At 49.9% G+C, this 22,546-nt stretch overlaps 1 protein-coding gene across 6 annotated transcripts in view; it reads right to left on the reverse strand.

The window, feature by feature from the left end:
• Positions 1–750: 750 nt before the first annotated feature.
• Positions 751–22,546, reverse strand: part of IST1 (IST1 factor associated with ESCRT-III) — a 29,714-nt gene continuing 7,918 nt past the window's right edge. For 3 of the 6 annotated variants that reach the window (XM_030581175.1, XM_030581173.1, XM_030581174.1), the window contains exons 2-10: positions 10,053–10,152; positions 8,449–8,629; positions 7,823–7,910; positions 6,988–7,071; positions 6,498–6,608; positions 5,989–6,165; positions 4,874–4,966; positions 3,608–3,656; positions 751–2,009 (exon numbers count right to left, since the gene is read on the reverse strand). In XM_030581175.1, the coding sequence (XP_030437035.1) occupies positions 1,810–2,009; positions 3,608–3,656; positions 4,874–4,966; positions 5,989–6,165; positions 6,498–6,608; positions 6,988–7,071; positions 7,823–7,910; positions 8,449–8,629; positions 10,053–10,140 (1,071 nt within the window). In that variant the 5' untranslated portion in view covers positions 10,141–10,152 and the 3' untranslated portion in view covers positions 751–1,809. Of the gene's footprint in view, positions 2,010–3,607; positions 3,657–4,873; positions 4,967–5,988; positions 6,166–6,497; positions 6,609–6,987; positions 7,072–7,822; positions 7,911–8,448; positions 8,630–10,052; positions 10,153–21,519; positions 21,525–22,546 lie in introns of those variants that run through there. The other 3 variants (XM_030581176.1, XM_030581179.1, XM_030581178.1) reach the window with 3 other exon arrangements.

Here is a 22,546-nt window from a genome sequence, read left to right on the forward strand (position 1 = left end):
GGGGGCACATGACTCCACACTGTTCCTGCCTGCAAGCACCACCCCTGCATCTCCCATTGGCCACAGCTTCCTCTTCCCAGCCAACGGGAGCTGTGGGGGCAGTGGTTGCAGGCAGGAGCAGCATGCAGAGAGAGACCTCACCCCCACCCCAGAAGTGTGGGGCTGCAGCAGGCAGGAAGCCTGCCTTCGTGGCAGCCATGCCGGAGATCATGATCGACTAAGAGCGTCTCTAGGATCGACTGGGTGATTATCACTGCCCTAGAGTAAATGACACCATGATTTCACATGACTGTGGCTCTTTTGGGTGAGCTGATTGCTAATTTGGCTCCTGAACCACAGCGGTCTGAGAGTCAGTACACTGAGTAGTTTGATATATCTGCAAATGGAATACAATATGCCAGGTTACCTGTGGTAACAGGGTCTGGACTTGATGACCCAGGAGGTCAGTTCCGGTGCCATGTTCTTATGTTTTGCTGAAAGTGTCAACTACAGTAAGGCAGGAGCAGGAAGGGCTAACCACAACGTGCCCATGAATGACAAGCCAGCCTGTTGCTGGCTGGCCCCGCAGGCCACTCTGCAGAGCTGGTGTTATGACCGGGAGCAACGCCCAACTCAGTTAATCACTTTCTGAGAGCACCACCACTTCAGCTCCGCACAGATGCCCTTTCCCCAGGGGAGCGGACAGTGGTGAGTGGCTTCGCTCACCGCCCCCCAGCCCCTGATGACATGCAGCCTTTCGGACACAGCTGCTTATGGTCCTGGACTTTATTAGGAACTAATCTACAAGATACAAACCAATCAAAAACCATTAAAGAAAAGCTGTTTGAAAATGTTATCTACAGGTACATTACACAGAAGAGAGCAAGTCGTCTTCTAAAGGCCTTTCCAGTGAGCAAGAACAGCACTGGCTCACAACGGGTAGATAGAGAATGATGCAGCTCTGCCTACTGATCTCTGGTCTGGCCACAAGCATCTTCAGCTGCGCGGAGTCCAGTGGCACCAGTAATGCTGCTGCCAGGCACCCAACTAGAACCCTGCTCTTTATCTGCTGCTCTGCCAGTGTGCGCTCCCAACAGATCCGGGCTGAAGACAGACAGGAGAGACTGTACAGCACTGCCCTCTTGTGAAAGGGAAACAAACCCCCCCACCCAAAGAAAGCAGTAAAGGCCACGAAGGGCTCCCTGAGAATCCAGTGGGACCAAACAAAGCCATCAGCTTCCTAGATAAACTCTGCAACTGGATCCACGGTGGAGCCAGGAAAACTGGGCAAGTCTAAGGTGCAGCAAAACCTCTAGGAAGAACCTACTTCTACTTGCCATGATATTCCCCATCTCAGCCTGAGCAGCAGGCTCAGTGACCCTTTCAAAGGGGATTTCCATCACCCTCAGCTCTCTGTGCCCTATGTGTGGGGTGGGCACCCTCTGGTGTCTCTCCACCTGGACCCACATTCATAAGGAGACAACTTGTCATTCTTCATCCTCCCTCCCTCTCCCATTCCTGTGGGAGACACTGCAAGAGCCATGGAGAGAACCAGGAGTCAAACCCAGAAGGCAGAACAAGACTTTCTTGTGGAACTACTGACTGAGCTGTTCCCTGCTCCAATCTTACCGGATCGCCCACAGTTCCCCTCCTGGAGCAGCAGATACCAGGACAGCAGCATTTGGTATAAGTACAGCAGGAAGAGCGGTCAAGAGAAAGAGCATTCATTTTAGGTTAATACAGGAAACTGATTTCTATGAGAGTCTGTTTCACAGAGAAGCAGCATGGTCCCAGCTCCCAGACCACACACTGGTTACTGCCAAGTCGGTCTTAGGTTTTCTTCTTTAGCTCTTCAAATCTCCGAGAAAGATCATCAAAATCAATATCTTCAGACGCAGAGGTGCTGGCACCAGCAGATGCCGTTGGCAGTGTATCGGGCACAGATGGTAATTCGGGCAGCACAAAGTTATCATAAATATCTGGAGCGCCAGTTCCTGGCTTTGTAGAGGCTTCTGGCTTAGGCCCGGGACCTATTGATTATGAGAAATCCACAGTTACAAGCTATGGACAAGTGCTCCTATCCTGGCTCCCCACTCCAGGCGAAGTTAAGGCCAAGCAAACTAAGACACCTATCGGAAAGGCTGCAGAACTCCTACATTTTTAAAGAGACTCTGAGCACTGAGACTCCTGGCACCAGAAAGCTACCACGGTGCAGCACAGCATCTGGCACTCAGCAGAACCACATGTCTCCAACTGCATTCAGATACCCTGGGGAACCCCAACAGGTCTCAGGTGAGAATGATCCTATAGATCCTAGAAGACACTTGAAGGAAGCTGCATTCTGTGGCAGAACACTCCTGGTCATGGGTGGGCTGAGTAGGTGGAGGTGGGTCAGTCTCTAGCCAACAACTGACATATTAGGAGGTAGAACTCCCTGCTACAAGGTGCTAGCGTAGTTAGTTCTGCAGGTCAAGCTGCCCTGAACAATAGAGATAAGTCCTGGCATTGGCCACTGTTGGAAGACAGGATACTGGGCTAGATGAACCTCTGCTCTCACCCAGTCTGGCCATTCTTACGTAAGTCCCAGGCCAATGAGTTTCTGAATTCCGGAAGCCCATCCCTTCTGCCAGCCCAAGGAGACAAACGTCATATTCTCCAAAGTGCGCTTCATGTCATACCTAGTTAACTCTTGAATGCCAAGTGAGCAGGGGCATATGAGCCCAACCCCGGAGCTCTTGTGGGCCCAATCCACACATCAACATTCACCACCAATTATTTGGACTATGCTCCTCAGCACAGAAAGCTCCACCACATTGCTGGAAGCAGCAGGCTGGAGCAGACAAGGGACCCATTTAATCTGGAATCCCATCTCTGCCTACAGTCAATGCCCCTGCTGAGTGTCCAGACACCACTATGATGGAGAGTGCTTCAGAAATGTACATAGCATCTAATTGTTCACTGGTGGGGAATTGCTAATGAGCTTTTACTCTGGAGCATGTGGGCAGCTCAGTAATTCCTGGTATCAGTTTAAAAACTGTTGCCTTTTAATTTCACTCTGTGCCCCCTTGTTCTTACTGATTCAGAAGGGAGACTGATCTAGTCTGACCTCCTGTGCAGCACAGGCCAGAGACCTGCCCCAGGATGATTCCTAGAGCACAGCTTTTAGAACAACCACCTCTCAATTTAAAAACTGTCAGTGATGGAGAGTCCATCAGAGCCCTTGGCCAAATTTTCCAATGGTTAATTACTCTCACCACTAAAAATGTACGCCTTACTTCCAGGCATAGGAGAAGAGGCCAGAGGCGCACAGGGCCCTCTCCTGTATCAGTGACTACATTATATATCTACCCCACTCATTTCCTTTTACAGCTCTCATCACCTTACTCTTCTCTGCTGGGAACTGAATAGTCTTGGGCTTTTGACTCCCCACTGCTCCTTTCGGCCACCCCACTTTGAATCATCCCCATGTGTTAGTGCTTCCAGTCTGGACTCACAGCCCGCTCCATTTCTGGGCGGATGTTTCCAACCAGACACATTGTTCCCTCCTGAGAGAAGCTTCCTCTTAGTGATGCCAGGAACCAATGCCCCAGGCTGTCCTTGGTCCCCAGTGGCTCCCTGACGTACTCACCAGCCACCTGTGCAGAAGACACATCCTTGTCAGTACTAAGGTCATCAACCTGCAGACAGACAGACAGTCACTACACACCCAGACCTGACTCCAAGCAAGCAATGCCTGGGGCTGTCCTCCAGGAGCACCTCACTGACCACAGCACCCACACCACATGGAGACGGGCAGCTTCCCTCTGCCCTGCTCAGATGAGGAGCAGGCACATGTAAGCCCCAGTGCCAGCACAGACATGCCCCATACATTTCTCTTCCCTTCCTGAGACAAGGGACATATTCTCCAGCTGAGATGACAAAGCAGCTGTCTTCGGGGGAGCCTGGAACTCAATAACTAGGATTTATCCAAATGCAGAACTGAAATATTTATCATCAGGTGGGGAAAGAGAAGACAAGCCCCGAAGCTGTTCCTCTTCCCTCACAACGCAGGGGTAAGAAGTTATGCCACATGCAGCAAGGAAATTCTGGAGTTCCACATGGTTCCCACCTGATGTGGGACCGAGGTCTGGCCAGGAGCGTGGAGAGAACCCACTCTAGGTAATGCCCCATCCCACCAAGCTAACAGAACTTGGGCACAAAGCTCCAAGCAGCAGCTATTGCATTTCTGTGACAAGGGGCAGTGAGCCAGCATGCTCCGGGACCGAGCCACACGCCCACCCATCCATCCCTCTCAGTACGGTCCGAGGACTGATACATGGATGTAGCCACAGGACAGAAGAAAAGCCATAATGAGGCCACAGTAGCCACACACACCTGCATGCTCAGAAAGGCCAAAGCTGAACTCTCCCTCCCTGTCCCTTCAATGACTCGGTGAGGGGTAGGGAAGAGTTTGTTCTGTATAAATCATATCAGCTAGCGTCAGCCAAAATTCTCTAAGGTTAAATATTAAATTGATCCAAGAGGGATAAGTCAAACACCAAAGGTGGCTGCACATGGCAAACCTGATAGGTGGAAAGATGCAGACCCTTTATAGTCTGCCTGTTAAATACATGGCAGCTCAGGAGAGTTTGCTACAGTTTCATCACCACCAAGGCCATGAAGTAACACATGCTCAGTGTTTAGAGGCCAGCTCTCTGCCCTGGGCTGAGTTGGGAAGCCTCCAGAACTGCACGCATCAGAGTTTGCAATGCAAGCAGCGCCAGGGCCAGCCATTCAGAAACGAGCAGTTTGGGAGGAGGAAGTGTTAAATTAAAGTTTGCCTTCCCTCCGGCTTCTGTTCTGCCCTCTTCTCAGGACTCTTGCTGCTGCTTATAAAGAAGGCTCAGGCACTTACAGACTCATACGTTGGGGGAGCTGCTGGGATTGGAGGTGGATGGATGTTGGTAAAAGGCTGGTAAGTCCCCACAGGTACTCCATTGAAGATCTCCTGTAAGTAGGGAGAGGAAAGTCAGCAGAGCCAAGGGTGGAACCGGTGGGATAGTGCAGCAGCTTTGGTTTTCACTGTATCATCAGTGATCACCCTCATGTCTGGAAACGCATTGAAGGATATATATCGGCCAAGAACACATCTCAAATATGCCTCAGACACTGACACTCCAGTGGCAAGCCCAGCCTCAGTGCACTAGAAATGGTTTTACTCATCAGATCAAATGCCATGGGGAATCCAGTGCCTCCAGGTACTAAAACCTGAACATTACATATTCCAGTGCATGCAGCTATGCGGCCAAGAGAGGAGAGAATGCCATGGCCCCAGTTCCTGCAGCATTCCACCCACATGCAGGGGCCATAGCATGATGCAGGACTCTTCGGGAACCTGGGCAGAGACCCTCCCAGGCTTGTACTGAATGGCCAGAGGTCTGGACACTGCCCAGGCCCAGGCTATCCGGGCAGAACGCACACAGGCACCAATGGAGCATTTGCTGGGAATGGGATCCTGCTACTGAGTGGCTGGACTGCCTCACAGCTTGCCTGCCCTGTGGAGAGCCCATCAGCAGAACCTTTCCCCGCTCTCTTTCCATCCTACAGGCCTGGCAAGGAGGAGGAGTTTCCCCTGATGATCTCTGGTCCTTTCCCCCTCCCCTCACTGGCTCACAAAGAGTTCCTGCCAGTTCTTCTCTGTGTTCACCACCTAAGAGAACTTACCCGAGTTCTTCAGCCTGTCTGGGCTTAGGGTGTCAAGCAGCGGCTGGCCCAGTGAGAGCATGCTACGGTCAGAGAAGGGAGAACCTCTTCCCACAGAATTCTCATTCTTTTAAGACAGAGGAAGGCTGCTGGAGCCTCTGGAAGGGGCAGTGGGCAACATCAGCCACATCGGCAATGTCTTCAGTCCCCGGCAGCGCCTCGCCCGCAGACATCCTTCAAACCCGCCAGCTAGCAGGCTGCCCCGCTACTTACGCCTCTCCTTCAGTCAGCGCGTAGGCTCCCGGGCAGCCAGACACACACACTCACCGGTCCCTTTATAGGTGGGTAGGGCGATGGCATGGGCATAGGCATTGGCACTACTCCATCAAGACCAACCAGCGGGGCCGTGAACCCACCGCCCCCTCCTCCACGTCCACCTTTCTTCTGGTCATCTATGAACCCGACGTCGATCAGATCCGCTTCAACACCAGTTGGGGCTTCAGCCTGAGGGGGGAGAAAGGGCTCGTGTTGCTGCCTTTGCAGTGTCAAGGTGACCTCCCTCACTAGGGAGGCACCCGTGCCTGCTACAGCAGCATATGGGAAGGGGGGAACAAGAGGCAGGGTTCCTGGCTACTCCAATGCCCGTGAGAGGAGTGTATATGGAGCAGGTGAGAGGATAGAGCTCACTGCTACCTCAATGCCCACTAAAGGAGCCCAGGGTGGGGGCTGCTGCAAAGCACAATGCAGTGCCAGAGGAATGAGGGAGATGGTTTGGCTGTCAGAAGAGTGGCAGGGGAAGATACCAGCTCAGAGGTCTCCAGTTCTGCCCCACTCACCATCACCACCGAGTCAGGTTCATAGGGCACGTTGTAATTCTTCGCAATCTCAATCAGGTACCTCTCCACCAGGATTTTGGGAGGAGCCTCCACACTCAGCTTGTGCATCAGCTGGAACACAGGGACAGAGCCATCAGCCAGCATGGCAGCAGCCAGGAGCTAGCATCCCTGGGCTGGGCTTGCAGCTATTGGGCAGCTAGGTGCAAGAGCTCCAGAGTGAGGCAGCTCCCTAGGACAGGGCTGCTGGAAGAAGACTCTGCTCAATGGCCTTGCTCCTCCAGCTGCTGCCAGCTCAACAGTAAGTGCCAGCCCCGCTGCATACTTCATGCCGCTGCAAGTCTGCACCCCAGGACTGCCCCAGGCGACATCTCAGTAAGGGGGGTTGCTTGTGCTGTCTCAGCTCTGAGCACTCCCCAATGTGACATGAACCCTGGGAACAACTTGTGTGTCTGTATGTGACAGGCAGCCCCCTTCTCTGCTAGGCCATTACCCTGTCATTGACTGTCCCAATCTGGTTTGTCCTGCATAGCTTGCCATACTCCTTGCTGTACTTTGCACACAGTTGGTCAGCAACCTGCAGCGGAAAAGAAATTCTGGACAATTTGAGCAGAACAACATGTGTTTAGTACCAGCTCATCATCTGACTTCCTGTCTATTACAGGCCATGACATTTCCCCAGGTGCCCCTATATTGAGCCCAGTGACTGTAGTCACACTAAGCCATTTCAACTCTCAGGAGACTAAGATCTTGTGAGTCACGGAAAACAGAAGAGACTGAGGTGCACCAGATACGATATATCCAGATGATTCCAGCAGGTGATCTATACCCCATACTGTACAGGAAAGCAAAAGCCCCCAAAGTTCCCTGCCAACTGAAAATGGGAGAAAATTCCTTCCCGACTCCAAGTCTGGTGATCAGTTGGCCCTGAGCATGTAAACGAGAAACACCATTCAAGGAAAGAGATTCTCTGCACAACCTTGGTGGACTCCCAGGCTGTCCTCTCCCCAGCTGTGGCCAACGCCCAATGCATCAAAAGAAGGTAAAACAACCAGAATACATACAAAGCTTCCTCCCCACAATTCCACACACACCTCAACTCCTGTCCATGGTGGCTTTCGCACTGATGCGCTCTCATTCCCAGGCCCTGGGTGCCCCAATCAACCACCCTACTCTGACCTCAAGGGTGCAGTCCTCCCCACAGAGATTCACCCATCTCTTGTTCCACACTGCCCAGGCTGGGAATATAAACCTCTGCCGCAGTAAACAGTCCCCAAAGGCCAGGGAGGTTGCCCCACAATCAGCACTGCAGACACAGCTCTACTCACAATTTTCAGCTCTGCCACTTCAGACTGTAGTCGTGGGGCAGCCCAGATTAGTGTGGAGACGGCTTCTGCCAGGCCAGTGTCCAGATCCCTACAAAGATACGAATCCGTAGGTTACCCACCCCAACTCTGCTGCTTGTGTGTGCAGCTCAAGAGCTGCCAGGCCTGAGGCACCCTTATCTTCCCCAGAAGAACTGCCAGTCTGCCTGAGCCAGGGCAGATCTTTAGGGGTGTGTCTACACTGCACTACGCTGCCACCTGGCTTGGGCTAAGGGGCTGTTCAATTGTGGTGTAGACATGCAGGCGCAGGCTCAGGCTTGAACTCAGGCTCTGGGGTCCTGTGGGGGCGGGAGCGGGGGGTCCCAGAGCCCAGGCTCCTCCCAAGCTTGCACATCTACACTGCAATTAAACAGCCCCTTAGCCAGAACCAGCTGGCATGGACCAGCCACAGGGGTCTAAGCACAGTGTAGACAGACCGTCAGAAGGCTCAGCAGACTGACACACACACCCAGCCCCCCCCTCCATGGGAAGCCCATGCCAAACTCTTGCTCTGTAGATAATGCCTTCCCAGGTCCCAGCGGGTCCTTCGCCCCCACTCCCCACAGGTAATTTTGTATTCAAGGTCTTACTTCATAGACTGAATCAAGCCAAAGCGAGCTAAGAGCAGGTCACAGTACAGCTCCAGGATCTCCATGGCCTCCACTAAGTAGTCTTCTCGGATGATGTGCTCCACACGGATCCGTGCTCGTTCATCCTTCCCTGATGCCAGGTAATCTGCAATCTCCTTCCTTGCCTTCTGGGCTAGCTCAGCTACAGGACAAGGCATGAGCGTTGGTTACCCAGTGGCCAAGAGCTGCCTGCCACCACCACCACTGGAACTCATCTTATTCACTAGCTCCTTCCTCTCCTCTGGCAATGGCTTTGTAGAGCCCTCCCCCGTCCTCATCCAAGGCCTCCCTCAAGAGCACCTGTTTGTTTGGGCAGGGGCCAGGGACTCCAGGCTTTCTGGGAGGAGCTGGAACACCTTTGAGTGCTGTGGGCAATAATAAAAATGGAGGCACTGGGCATCCAGACACAGGGATCCTTCTGCCTGAATGTTTAGGGAGGAAGAGCCTGGTCACCCTCAGATTCCACCTCAGGGCACAGAAGCTGCCCCCCCTGCAAGTCCCAGGCTGTGGATTAAAGGCCATTGTACCAAGGGAGGAATGATCACTCACGTAACCCTTGAGCTTGCTTCAGCTACAGCTTTACTGAAGCCATCTTATCAGCTCAAGGTCCTGTCTTACGGGTCACATGCCAGAAAGAATTAGTGGGGAGACCCCAGGACACTCCGCACCTTCTAGGTCTCATCAGCCCATCTCAAAAAATATATTGGAATTGGCAAAGGTTCAGAAAAGGGCAACAAAAATGTTAGGGGTATAGAATAGCTGTCATATGAGGAGAGATTAATAAGACTGGGACTCTTCAGCTTGGAAAAGAGATGGCTAAGGGGGGATATGATTGAGGGCTATAAAATCATGACTGGTGTGGAGAAAATAAATAAGGAAGTATTAGTCACTCCTTCTCATAACACAAGAACTAGGGGGTCACCAAATGAAATTAATAGGCAGCAGGTTTAAAACAAACAGAAGGAAGTATTTTTTCACATAATGCACAACCTGTGGAACTCTTTGCTAGAGGATGTTGAAGTCCCAGGCTATAACAGGATTCAAAAAAGAACTAGATAAATTCATGGAGGATAGGTCCATCGTAGCTATTAACCAGGGTGGGCAGGGATGGTGTCCCTAGCCTCTGTTTGCCAGGGGCTCAGAATGGGTGACAGGGCATGAATCACTTGATGATAACCTCTTCTGTTCATTCCCTCTGGGGCACCTGGCATTGGCCACTATTGGAAGACAGTATACTGGGCTAGACTGACCTTTGGTCTGACCCAATATGGCCATTCTTAGTTCTAGGACACCCCGGGAACAGGGCATGATTTAAGCCCTGAGCCAATTCTATTTCCAGGGAAAGCCGAGGGCCCCAGATACGTTGCTCTGCAGCTGCCTGCATCTTCCCTGCCCCAGTCCTCAGCCTCTCAAGCACTGGAACTTTTACAACAAGATGGAAACACCAACTGTGAGAACAGGGCTGGCACAATCAGCTGGGCCCAATTAGCAAGAGCAGCAAGCGCTGGGGTCAGGCAGACAGCACAGTAGAGTTGACTCTGCAGCTACCACCATGAGATACCCACTTTTCTTTTTCTCCAGCAGTTTAAGGCGATTGATAACTAGGCGCAGGTTGACTCGCAAACGCTCAGCCTTGAACCCGGAGCCCAGCATGACGTTGAGTTCCTGCAAGAAGAAGAAAGGAGGGTCACTGGGCCTCCTCCTGCCCTCAAGTGTCCCTGCCAGTATAGAATCACCTCCTCCACCCCAATTCACCCAACTCTTATATGTCTGAAAGACATGAATGGAACAAAAGTCTCTGTTCTGCTGTTTGTGCTAAAGCCCCCTGGAGCACCCAACCATTCCTCTTTAGGGCACTCCCACACTCCACCTCAAGTGGAATAATCCTGCTCCACAGGCCTGGGAACAGGAGTTCCTTCTGAGTGGACTGGCTTAAATGACCCATTTCAATCATGAATAAGGCCCTACTGGAATCGCGAGATGATTGTCAAATAATTGCAGCTGAGCTGCGGACAAGACATGGAAAAAAAATCACAGAAAAGTGATAATGGACCTTTAATTGTGGTAATTTGGAAAAGCTGGGGTAAACCTATTTGTTTACGAAAAATTTTCTGGAACAATATAAACACTCAAGTAGTATGTTATACCTCTGAATTTTTTTGATAACCAAACATTTTGCTTCAACTATATTACAGCCAAAAAACCAGTGACCGGTACAATATAAAATTCAGAAGACAAAGTCTTAACACAACTGCTTTAGAAATCAAGTTCAGTCCCTTTAGTCTTTTACATTTACAAGCACTGAATGTTAATGCAGTACAGCCCACCACAGTAGTCTCCACATGCCCCATCTTTGCTTTGGGAAGACCTGTCCGTACCGAGATACTGCACACTTGGCATCCACAGAATTACACAAGATTGCTAGTGGTAGCTTTGCTATCCCTGCTAACTCTGGAAAACAGAACTGCAGATAAATCCCCAAACTCTCCAAGGTCATTTAAAAATGTGTATGGGGAAGCTGTGCTTTAGCTTCACGGCCAAACATAGGGCTTGTCTCCAGGGGGAGCCCCTGCGCTTGTTTCACATCAAATACCCAAACTGCTGTTATAAAGGCTAGTGGGGGCTGCGTGAACCTTGGTCCTTGCTCAGCTGGTCTGGCAACCCACTCTTCTGTGTTCCTGTCGTGTTCCTTGTTTGTCTGCTGTTTCCTTGAACACTCCGTGAAAAAACTATTCTGCTCTGCATCTTCACGATGCTTTTCTTTTCAATTGAAGTCTACCCAGTGTGTCAAGTCCATTACAGTACTGGGCGATTGATGGACAGAGAGAGAACACATCTCCAAAGATTTAACGGTTTGCATCAATGGTTTGGCATTCTGAGCATTCGCAGCTCTGTGCCCCTGCCCATTCCAGGTAGGATCCAGGGATGGGCTCGGATAGCCCAAGGTTTGCTATTGTGAAGGGCATTATACTCAGGGTGTACTGTATTGCCAAAGCTACCTAAGTTAAGGTAGGAAATACTAATGGGGAAGAAAAGTGTGTGTTGCTAATCTCAAAATGCATGTAAAATAGTCATGTAAGCAGTATAAGTAAGTGGCTGTGAAATTTTAGTTTGCACTGATTTCACTAGTGCGTTTTTGTATCCTGTTGTAAAACTAAACAAATATCTAGATGAGTTGATGTACCCTCTGGAAGACCTCCGTGTACCCCCAGGGGTATGCGTACCCGTGGTTGAGAACCCCTGGGTTAGATTAGCTAACCCTTGCTGTCCGTTCTAACCCTACGGTTTTTGGATTTCAGTTTAGCTTGTTTTGCTCAGTGACTAAGATCGCTGACAATTGACTGTTCAAAGCAAGCAAATAAAAATCAAAATTGTGCTGGAAGCCTAATACTGCAGGATCTGCAATATTGCAAATGAAGTAGGGTCGAAATCATGAATCCATAAGCAGGAAACTTTGATTTAAATAAAACCTTTTAATCTTGGTTTGTATTTGTACTTTCCAAAGGGAAAGCTGACTCATTATTTGGTACCCATTAAAACATGATGGTTTACAACTCAATCTGGTGATAGTTTTTGCTAGCCAGGAGGACCAGCGACATTGCTTAAAAATAAATGTATCTATTATGTAGCTTAACATATTCAGATTCATGATTTTTACTTTATGTTAGAAAATAGTGAATGACGCTTTTCTTATTTACTAGATTAATTTTTTCTTTGTGATGGGTTTAGCTCTATTTAGATGGAAACTGGGATTCAATTAAAATTGCACACAACCAGCATTTTTAAAAACTGGGTTTTCAGAAACTACCTTATACCCAGCATATTAAATATTTGTATTTAAAACTAAATTATTTATTAAGCAAAGCAAGTATTATCTGCAGTTAGTGAACTGAACTCATTGTTTCTCGTCACCATGTCCTTCAAGATTTTAGCACTAGTAAATCTTCTCTCACACCTTGTTTTCCTCTTCCAATTTACGAATAAAAACAAGATTCCCTGCTTTTTCAATTCCACATCTGTTTCTCAATTTTCAGTGAGCTAGTCATTGAGCAAAACAAGCTGAATCCAAAAATCATAGGGTTAGAAGGGACAGCAATGGTTAGCTAGTCTAAGCCGGGGGTACGCATACTCCTGGGGGTACACAGAGGTCTTCCAGAGGGTACATTAACTCATCTAGATATTTGTTTAGTTTTACAACAGGATACAAAAACGCACTAGTGAAGTCAGTACAAACTAAAATTTCACACTTACTTATACTGCTCTGTATACTATATACTGAAATGCAAGTGCGATATTTATATTCCAATTGATTTTTTATCATTATATGGTAAAAATGAGAACGATTTTTCAGCACTAGTGTATCGTGACACATGTATTTTTAGGTCAGATTTTGTAAGCAAGTAGTTTTAAAGTGAGGTGTAACTTGGGCGTACAGAAGACAAATCAGACTCCTGAACGGGGTACAGTCATCTGGAAAGATTGAGAGCCATTGGTCTAACCCCTGCCAGGATGCAGGATTCTGATGAAGAAAATATTCTCTCTGCAGCTGTGGAAGAGAGTCTCCTGCTGCTAAAAGCTGGCTTAGCACTCACTCTGGTTGCTGTGCTTATCCAGTTACCTCCACCAGTTCACTTGGTTTGGCTTTCTTTAACATTTCTACAGCAAACATGTACTGCTTGAATAGTTTAGAACTGTAGGGCTGGAAAGGACCTCAAGAGGTCATTGAGTCCATCCCCCAATGCTGATGCAGGGCAAAATAAACCTAGACCAGGGGCTGTCAAACTGGGGGTTGGGACCCCACAAGGGGTCATGAGCTGTCAGCTTCCACCTCAAACCCTGCTTTGCCTCCCACATTTATAATGGTGTTAAACATATAAAAAAGTGTTTTTAATTTATTGGGAGAGGGGGGTCACACTCAGAGGCTTCCTATGTGAAAGGGGTCACCAGTACAAAAGTTTGAGAATCACTGACCTAGACCATCCCTGAGACGTGTTCTTAAACACCTCCAATGATTGGGATTCTACAACTTCCTTTGATAACCTATTCCAGTTTCTATCCATCTTTATAGTTAGAAAGTTTTCTCTAACAACACATCCCAACTTCCTACCTTCTGTTAGTCACCTTTCCTCATATTTACCCTTTAGCTTTTATCACCTTCCCCCTTTGAACCTAGTTTAAACTTTATAGGCTGTCAATTTCAATTTCAAGAATGATTTTTTTTAAATAAAAATGTATTTAATGTTTAAAAATATATATATTTTAAAACCCTATTGGTATACACTCTGGTTTAGCTCCTCCCTGTCCCAGTCACAGCCAATCACCTGTCATCTAGGAGGAGGAGGAGGAGGGACTGCAGACTTCCATTTTCTCTGTAAACAAAGTGAACAGTGATGAATAAACTCCACTTACATAGACAATAAGAGGTGCCTTAGAGTTCCACCAGTTTGTGACTGGCAGGACAGCACGTGTCCAAGCAATCTGTGGGATGAAAGGACAAGCCTCTCTGCACAAGTCTTGGCCATTTTCATTATGAAAGCATCGTTAGCAGCAGGTAAGGTAGCCTTGGGTTGTTTGGTTAAATGAGGTTTCAATTACTTTGTTAGGGATTTAAGAGTGGGGTTTTCAGAAGCATTTACCATTGTGAGGTGCCAGTTAGGCCCCCCACTCTCTTAGGCCCTATGAAAATCCTAGTTTAAAACAAATATTTATCAATCAAAATCACACCACAATGAATGACTTGTCCCTGACTCCGCTTCCAAGGTCAGAAAAGAGCACATTGGTCATCTAGTCTGACCTTCTGCATAGCCACAAGCCAGAGACCTGCCCCACAATAATCCCTAGGGTAGATTTCTGAGAAAAGCATCCAATCCTCATTTTAAGATAGTCAGTGATGGAGAATCCACAGGTAAAAATTGTTCCAGTGGCTAATTAGCACCACTGTCAAGAATGCCCTTCCTAATTACAATGTTTTAGGACTTGAAAAGGTTGTTAAATGAAAAGCTGAACAAAGTCTTGTACATAGACTAGGGTTGGTTTTGGGTTTCCCACCCCAAAATTAGCTGTTAGTACTATGTGCTGTAAGAGTTTCTAATCAGGCCACAGAAGCAGATATACAATTACACCTATCAAATCTTTGGTTGGCCTTACTAAGTCCGTAGAGTGGGAGAAAAATATAGCTTATCATGAACTCAGGGGTCACAGCTGCAGAAGAAGAAGAGAAGAAATATAATATATGAGCTGCTAGCTAAAAGTGGTAGAGGAATGTCCAGGGAACAAGAGACCCAGATAACTAAACAGGAGGATAGGGGGCAGGGCATCCTGGGGAGCCAGAGAGAAAAGTATGCAGAAGAGCTTACAAGCATATGTCTACAAGTGTGTGTAATGGGCTGGAAGAGAACATGTCAGAGGCCCAGATGGAATGAAGACCAAAAAGAGATACTATAGTGTGAAAAATCACATTAAACATTTTATTTGTAGTAACGGACCACTTGTTAGCACATTGAACAAACTTTAGTATACTAAAATGTATGTGTACAAGATAAATATGGTACACCTCTACCGCAATATAATGCGACCCGATATAACACGAATTCAGATATAATGCAGTGCTGGGGGTGGGGTGGGGACCCTGCTTTGCTCCATCGGAGCACGCAAGTTCAATGTAACGTGGTTTCACCTATAATGTGGTAAGATTTTTTGGCACTTGAGGACAATTTTATATCGGGGTAGAGGTGTACTATAAATACTTACATATAGTTAGAATATAACTGTACAATAAAGGGTGGATAAAAATGAATTTAAAAAATTGTTTTTAAATATAAACCTGTTTCAACGCCTATGCTAAGACCCAATCGTAATATAATCTATTAAATAATTTAAATTAAAAAATTCCATCAGTATGTGTGCTGCTAAGTTTTAAAGAAAATCAAACCACTGAAACTGGTGACTGACTAAGCACCTGGAATCAGTTTGCTGAAGTAATAAACCAGAGAGGCTACTGCTGTCAAAAGTTGCAGCTTCAGAGAGAGTATTTTCTTCATTTCGGTTTATTCAACTAGTTCAGTTCAATGACTAGCTCATGCAAAGTCAAGAAGCCAGTTGGGAGCTGATAAAGCAGAAAAGGTTATTTTCCTCTTCCAAAACATGAATAAAAGCTAGGTGTGAGAGGATGAGATCTGCTAATTCTAAAATCTTAATGGACGTGATCAGAGACAATCACTTCAAAACACTAATTGGAGAGAATACCTCCTTTAAGAACTCGGTTTTAAATGTAAAATGTTTTGATAAACATATTTCCTTATGTATCCAAGTTACTTTTATTTACCAAATAGAAAATTAAAATGCACATTTTGGATTGAATTCCAATTTCAATCCAAATGGAGCTCGACACAAATAAGCATAAAATTATTCATTTAGGAAATAAGAAATGCATCATTCATCATTTTCTAACATAAAAATGTAAACATTAAAAAATCTGGATAAATGTATGTTAAGCTATATAATTACTTAAATAACTAGATATAATGTATTGTCCTGGTTAACAAAGACCACCTGGTTTTGTGTTCAGACTGTATGTAGTTAAAACATGCTGACTGGGAGTGGTTACCAACCAATAAAAAATAAACTTCCCTTTACGGAAATAAAGTACAAATGCAAAACACACAAAAAAAAAAATCCCCCAAAACAGCGATTTAAATCACTGATTTAAAAATCAATCAACCCCTCTACAATATTATAATGTGGTTATATTAGCAATATATACAAACATATTTCAATATAAAGTACAGTGAGATCTGTACAAAAGACCACTCATGTAGGCAACTCTAAAAGACGGTTACTCACCTTTGTAACTGTTGTTCTTCGAGATGTGTTGCTCATATCCATTCCAGTTAGGTGTACGCGCCGCGCGTGCACATTCGTCGGAAAACTTTTACCCTAGCAACTCAGTGGGCCGGCAGGTCGCCCCCTAGAGTGGCGCCACCATGGCGCTCCATATATACTCCTGCCGGCCCACCCGCTCCTCAGTTCCTTCTTGCCGGCTACTCCGACAGTGGGGAAGGAGGGCGGGTGTGGAATGGATATGAGCAACACATCTCGAAGAACAACAGTTACAAAGGTGAGTAACCGTCTTTTCTTCTTCGAGTGATTGCTCATATCCATTCCAGTTAGGTGAATCCCAAGCCTTACAAAGGCGGTGGGGTCGGAGTGAAAAGTGGCAGAATAAAACTGCTGAGCCAGAGGCTACAGCCTCTCTTGACTGCTAAATCAGGGCATACTGCGAAGCAAAGGTATGGACCGAGGACCAATGGAGCTTCGCGACAGATCTCGTGGGTAGAAACACGAGCCAGCAAGGCGGCAGATGAAGCCTGAGCCCTGGTAGAATGCACGGTGATGTGGCTGGGGGAAATATGAGCCAAATCATAACAAGTGGGGATGTTCGCCATCACCCCAGAGGAGACCCTCTGAGAGGAAAACAAGCAAGCCCTCCCTTTGGCCCGCTACCGGGACAGAGCTGGGGCACCTTAGGAAATGGTTCTGTCAGCACAATAAAATGCTAGCACTCCACAGATGTTCAAGGAGTGCAACGGTTGCGCCCATTGCGTTGAGCTGTGGGTAACATGAAAGGCCAAAACACCTTAGGGAGGAAAGCCGGGTGCGGTCATAACTGCACCTTGTCATTGTGAAACCTAGTGTACGGCGGAACCCCCGTAAGAGCTCTGATCTCAGAGACCCGTCTGGCCAAGACTAGGTTGAGGTCCCAGGGCGGGGCTGGGCGGCGCACCCGAGGGTGCAAGCGCTCCAAGCCCTGGAGGGACCTCGAACCCATAGAGCGTGAGAACACTGAACGTCCATCTCAGCCTGCTGGAAGGTAGAGATGGCTGCTGAGTGTATCCTCAGCGCTGATACCGCCAGGTCCTGCCGCTGAAGGCCAGAGGCAGGCCAAACAGAGGGGATCGAGACCTCAGCAGGAGCAAGATCGAGCGTATTGCAGCTGTAAAAGAAACGCTTCCACCTGGCCCGGTACGTTGACCAGGTGGAAGGCTGCCTGTCACCCCGACTCAGGTACGCAGCAGCCACCGTGAGGCGAAGAGGCTGCAGGTTCGAGTGACGAAGCCTGTCGTTGCCCTGAGTGATGAGGTCTGGGCTGACAGGCCGAGTAACGTGGTATGTCAGCGCTGCCTGGACCATTCTGGAGTGATCATGATGATGATGCACGCTCTGCCCCTGCGCAGTTTGAGCAGGACCTAATGAACCAGTGGGAACAGTGGGAAGGTATAATGCAGTTGGCCTTTCCACGGCATCAGGAATGCGTCCAAGATCGATTCCGAGGAGAGATCTTGGAAGGAGCAGAACACCTGGCATTTCCTGCTCTCGCGGTGAGCGAACAGGTCTGTGTGAGGAAACATCTCCACTTCCGGAAAGCGGGACGCCTCACATGGGGCAGAGTGATCACTCGTAAGGCAGGAAAGACCTGCTGAGGCAAAGAGTTAGGACGTTCCAAACGCCTGGGAGAAAGGACGTCGCCAGCTCCATCGAGTGGGCCATGCCAAAGACCCGGAAATGGAAGGCCTCCTGGCAAAAAAAAAAGGGGGGGAGGAGGACTATGTCCCCCCTGAATACTTATGAAGCACCTGGTCGTTGTGTTGGCTGTAAACACCGAGATACAACGGCCTCGCAGCTGCCGCTGGAACCCCTGGCATGCCAGGCGGACTACTCTCAATTTTTGGGGCATTGAGGAGGAATGCCAGCTCCCTAGAAGACCAAAGGCCTCAAGCTCAGAGGTGACTATGAACACTCGAGCAGAGAGATGAGGCGTTCGCCGTCAGGGGCAGTGAGCCGGACTTGGAGAGGACGGAGGCGGAGCTTGGCGTGTTTGGTTACAAACTTGCGGGCAACCATGGACCCAGGAGACTGAGACAAGAACGAGCTGAGGTCGTTGGGAAAGCCTTCAGACCTCAGATGATTGTTGCCATCGCCTAAAACCTCAGTTGCGATAAGCAGGCTCCGGCTAGGTAGGAGACCAGGATAGCCCCTAGGGAGCCCAACCTCTGCGTGGGGACCAGAGTGGATTGCTCTATAATAAACAGCAGGCCTTGACCTGTGAATAAGACCGTGGCGATGCCCACGCGCTGAGTGGTTTGTGTCTCAGAGTCTCCGTGGATAAGCGAATCGTCCAGATACGGAAAAACGCATATCCGACATCAGCGACGGTAGGCGGCGACTATGGCCGTAAACCGGGAGTATTGACAGTCGGCTATAGAGCGGAGGCATCTCCCGTGCGGAGGGAAGATGGCATTGCGAAAGTACGCGTGCTTCATATCCAGTGCGGCACAGTAGCCCCCAGGAGGCAAGGATGGAATAATGATTCCCAGGGATACCATGCAGAACTCCAACCTTATCCTAACCCGGTTGAGTCCGTGCAGGACCAAGAAGGTCTGAGACCTGTGTTCGAGTGGGGGACTAGGGCATAACGGGGGTAAAACCCCTTACCCCTTTCGTCCGCTGAAGTGGGACAGGGCTGGAGCAAATTAAAGGTGGTACCTATGCTCCATCGTGCGCAGGACCCAGCGATCTGAAAGTAACTGGGGCCATGCCAGGAGAAAGCGGGATCGGGATCCCGTCCTGCGACTGGTACACTGCCCTCAGGTGAACCTTGGAAGGTCTGTCTTTGGTCCCAGTGGTAATTGCGAGGGACCTTGACTTTGGCTCTTTAGGGGTCCTGACGTTCGTCTGCGACCACCTTGGCCCTGCCGTTTGCCAGAGTTCTGCCTCTGGCTAGGCACAGAGTATGGCGGCTGGGGCCAGAAAGGCCTGCGTTTGGTCGCTGGCATATACATGCTGAGACGCATTAGGACCCTATTGCCCACCAGACTTCGCAGTCTGGGGCTGTCTCTGCCGCGAAGATGCCTTTACCAACAAAGGGTAAATCCTGAATGGCATACCGCAGCTCCGGCCGGAGGTTTAAAACCTGAAGCCATGAAATGCACCTCATGGCGAAACTCAAGGCCAGAGTGCCGACCGCAGAGTCTGTTGCGTCCAACGAGGCCTGGAGGGACGCTCTGGGAACCTTCTTTCCCCCCGTCCTCCAAGACGGCAGCGAACTCCAGGTGGAAGTTTTAAGGGAGAAACTCCTTCACTCAGGTGCTATAATTATCGCAGCTAAGCAAGGCTTGTTGCTTTGCTACCCCGAGCTGCAGGGCCCCTGCAGAGTACACCTGGCGGCCAAGCCTGTTCATTCGCCAAGCCTCTTTCTGCTTCGGGGCTGGCGCCCGCTGGCCATCATATCAGGATCGTGGTCCTGAGCATAAAATCTGCGCATATGGGATGACACGGATGCGTGTCCGGACGGCCATGGAGGTACTAAAAGAAGGCACAGGCAGAGTCTCTGACTCACTCGGACCTTGCCCAACTCGGCACCGGGGACCGGCATCGGGAGGCGTATCGGTACCTGGAACGAGATCCAGACCCGCAACCAGAACGGTGTCGGGAGGTCGACCGAGATCTCGAGGCTCGGAGAAGGGCTACAGGAGTCAAGGTACCTGCCCCGGTGCCAGAGGTCGGAACGGTGCCGATAGTGGGTCGGCGAACAGGATACCGACCGGTGCAGCGAGTGTGACCAGTACCGAGGAAAACAGCACCGGGACTGCCAGTGGTGTCCGGCGTGCCGACAGGACTTGGAGTGTCTGCGGGACCGTGATCATGAACGGTGCCGCTCTGCTGTGCTGACAGGGGACAGTCACCTGAAGAGACTGTATTACCCGTACCGGCGGTGCCCGGGTCAGGCAGCACTGACTCTGTCATGGCACTGAGAGCCCTCGCCGTTGGTAACATCTCCGGCGTGAAGGGAACAGCAGGCTCAACCACAGTGCGTACTGGGGAGCTGTCAGGCACCGGATTCGACGGCCCTCGTGGGACCGGGATCCACGGTACCGAGGTCATCAGAGCTTCGGTAGGTGTCGGTGCCGGGCGATCCGAGTTAGATAAGCTGTCTGGCTGCGGTGCCGTCAGCACTGAAGCAGCGGGAGTAATACGCTCAACCACGGCGCGTGCCGGGGAGCCGTCGGGCACCGGATTCGATAGCCCTTGTGGGACTGGAATCGACGGTGCCGATGTTGTCGGTGCCTCAGAGGCGTCGGTGCCGGGCAATCCGACTTAGACTAGCCCTCTGGCTGCGGTGCCGTTGGCATGGAAGCAGCCGGAGCAGGAGCTCAACCACGGCGCGTGCCGGGGAGCCGTCAGGCACCGGATTCTACGGCCCTTGCGGGACCGGGGATCGACGGTGCCGACGTCATCGGTGCCGCAGCAGGTGTCGGTGCCGGGCGATCCGACGTAGACGAGCTCTCTGGCTGCGGTGCCGTTGGCACGGAAGCAGCAGGAGCAGTAGCTCAACCACGGCGCGTGCCGGGGAGCCGTCAGGCACGGGATTCTACGGCCCTTGTGGGACCGGGATCGACGGTGCCGACGTCATCAATGCCGACGTCATCGGTGCCGGTGCCGGGCGATCCGACTTAGACGAGCCCTCTGGCTGCGGTGCCGCTGGCACGGAAGCAGCAGGAGCAATACGCTCAACCATGGCGCGTGCCGGGGAGCCGTCAGGCACCGGATTCTACGGCCCTTGTGGGACCGGGATCGACGGTGACGACGTCGTCGGTGCCGGGCGAGCCATCTTAGACGAGCTCTCTAGCTGTGGTGCAGTTGGCACAGAAGCAGCAGGAGCAGTAAGCTCTACCACAGCGCGAGCCGGGGAGCTGCCAGGCACCGGATTCCGTGGTCCTGGGGGACTGGAATCGACGGAGCCGAAGTCATCGGTGCCTCTGCAGGTGTCGGTGCCGGGTAACGCAACTTAGGCGAGCTCTCTGGCTGCGATGCAGGTGGCACGGAAGCAGCGGGAGCAGGGGGCTCAACCACGGCGCGTGCCGGGGAGCTGCCAGGCACCAGCAGGAATCGTAGGCTCTCTCAGCCTCGGAAGGGAGCGGTGCCGAGTCGACATCGGTGCCGGCGACGGTCGGTGCCGAAAGGCCTTGGTAGTACCGGCGGGGTCCGGTGCCGAGGAGGCGCTTCTGCCCGCCGCTTGAACATCGCTCGGCGCCCAAGGTGGAGGGGTAAGTGAAAGTCCCGCACCTTTTTGTTCTCGGCTTAAAAGCCTTGCAAATGGGGCACTTATCTGTCAAGTGTGATTCCCTGAGGCACTTCAAACAGGAGTCATGTAGATCTCTCTTCGGCCGCGGCTTCTGGCAGGCCGGGCCCCTTTTAAAACCCGGTGAGCCATGCATGGCTCCGGCACTGGGCTCATGGAAGGGGCTACTTCCTGAACCCCGCTAACTAAACTAACCATGTTAGCAAAGAAAACACGTATAACCATACAAATATATATATAAAAGGGTTCTAACTGCATAATTATATACGAGAAAACGAGTAGCTAGGGAAGTGGAGGTCAGCTAAGCCGCGCTCCACTGTTCCAACGACCGACACGGGCGGTAAGAAGGAACTGAGGAGCGGGTGGGCCGGCAGGAGTATATATGGAGCGCCATGGTGGCGCCACTCTAGGGGGTGACCTGCCGGCCCACTGAGTTGCTAGGGTAAAAGTTTTCCGACGAATGTGCACGCGCGGCGCGTACACCTAACTGGAATGGATATGAGCAATCACTCGAAGAAGAATCCTAGCCACAAAGTATTTCCAAAACATCCGTAGTTTTGTTCCTCCTTTGTCAAAAGACCACCTCTGCTAAGTAACATATTTTGCTTTCCTTGAATAACTGTTTGAGTTTCACTTTTTGTTTTGTTTTTTTTTTTAATTGATGCACTCTGCCTTTATGGTGATGGGTGTGGCATGAATTACAAATGTAAGTAACAAAAAAATAAGGGTGACGTTTGTTTATTGGTAACTATGTCAGTACAGGCTGTTTCTGGAATGTGTAATAGGAATTTTCACAAGCGTAGATGTGAAAGTCAGGTACTGAAATTAAATATCATAGAAACTGACATCTTCAAGACCAAACCCCTTGAAGTTCATACATACTCATATCCTCCTTTTATGGAAATATTTTTACTTATGGTA

This window comes from Gopherus evgoodei, chromosome 12, assembly GCF_007399415.2.
Source record: "Gopherus evgoodei ecotype Sinaloan lineage chromosome 12, rGopEvg1_v1.p, whole genome shotgun sequence".
NCBI lineage: Eukaryota > Metazoa > Chordata > Testudines > Testudinidae > Gopherus > Gopherus evgoodei.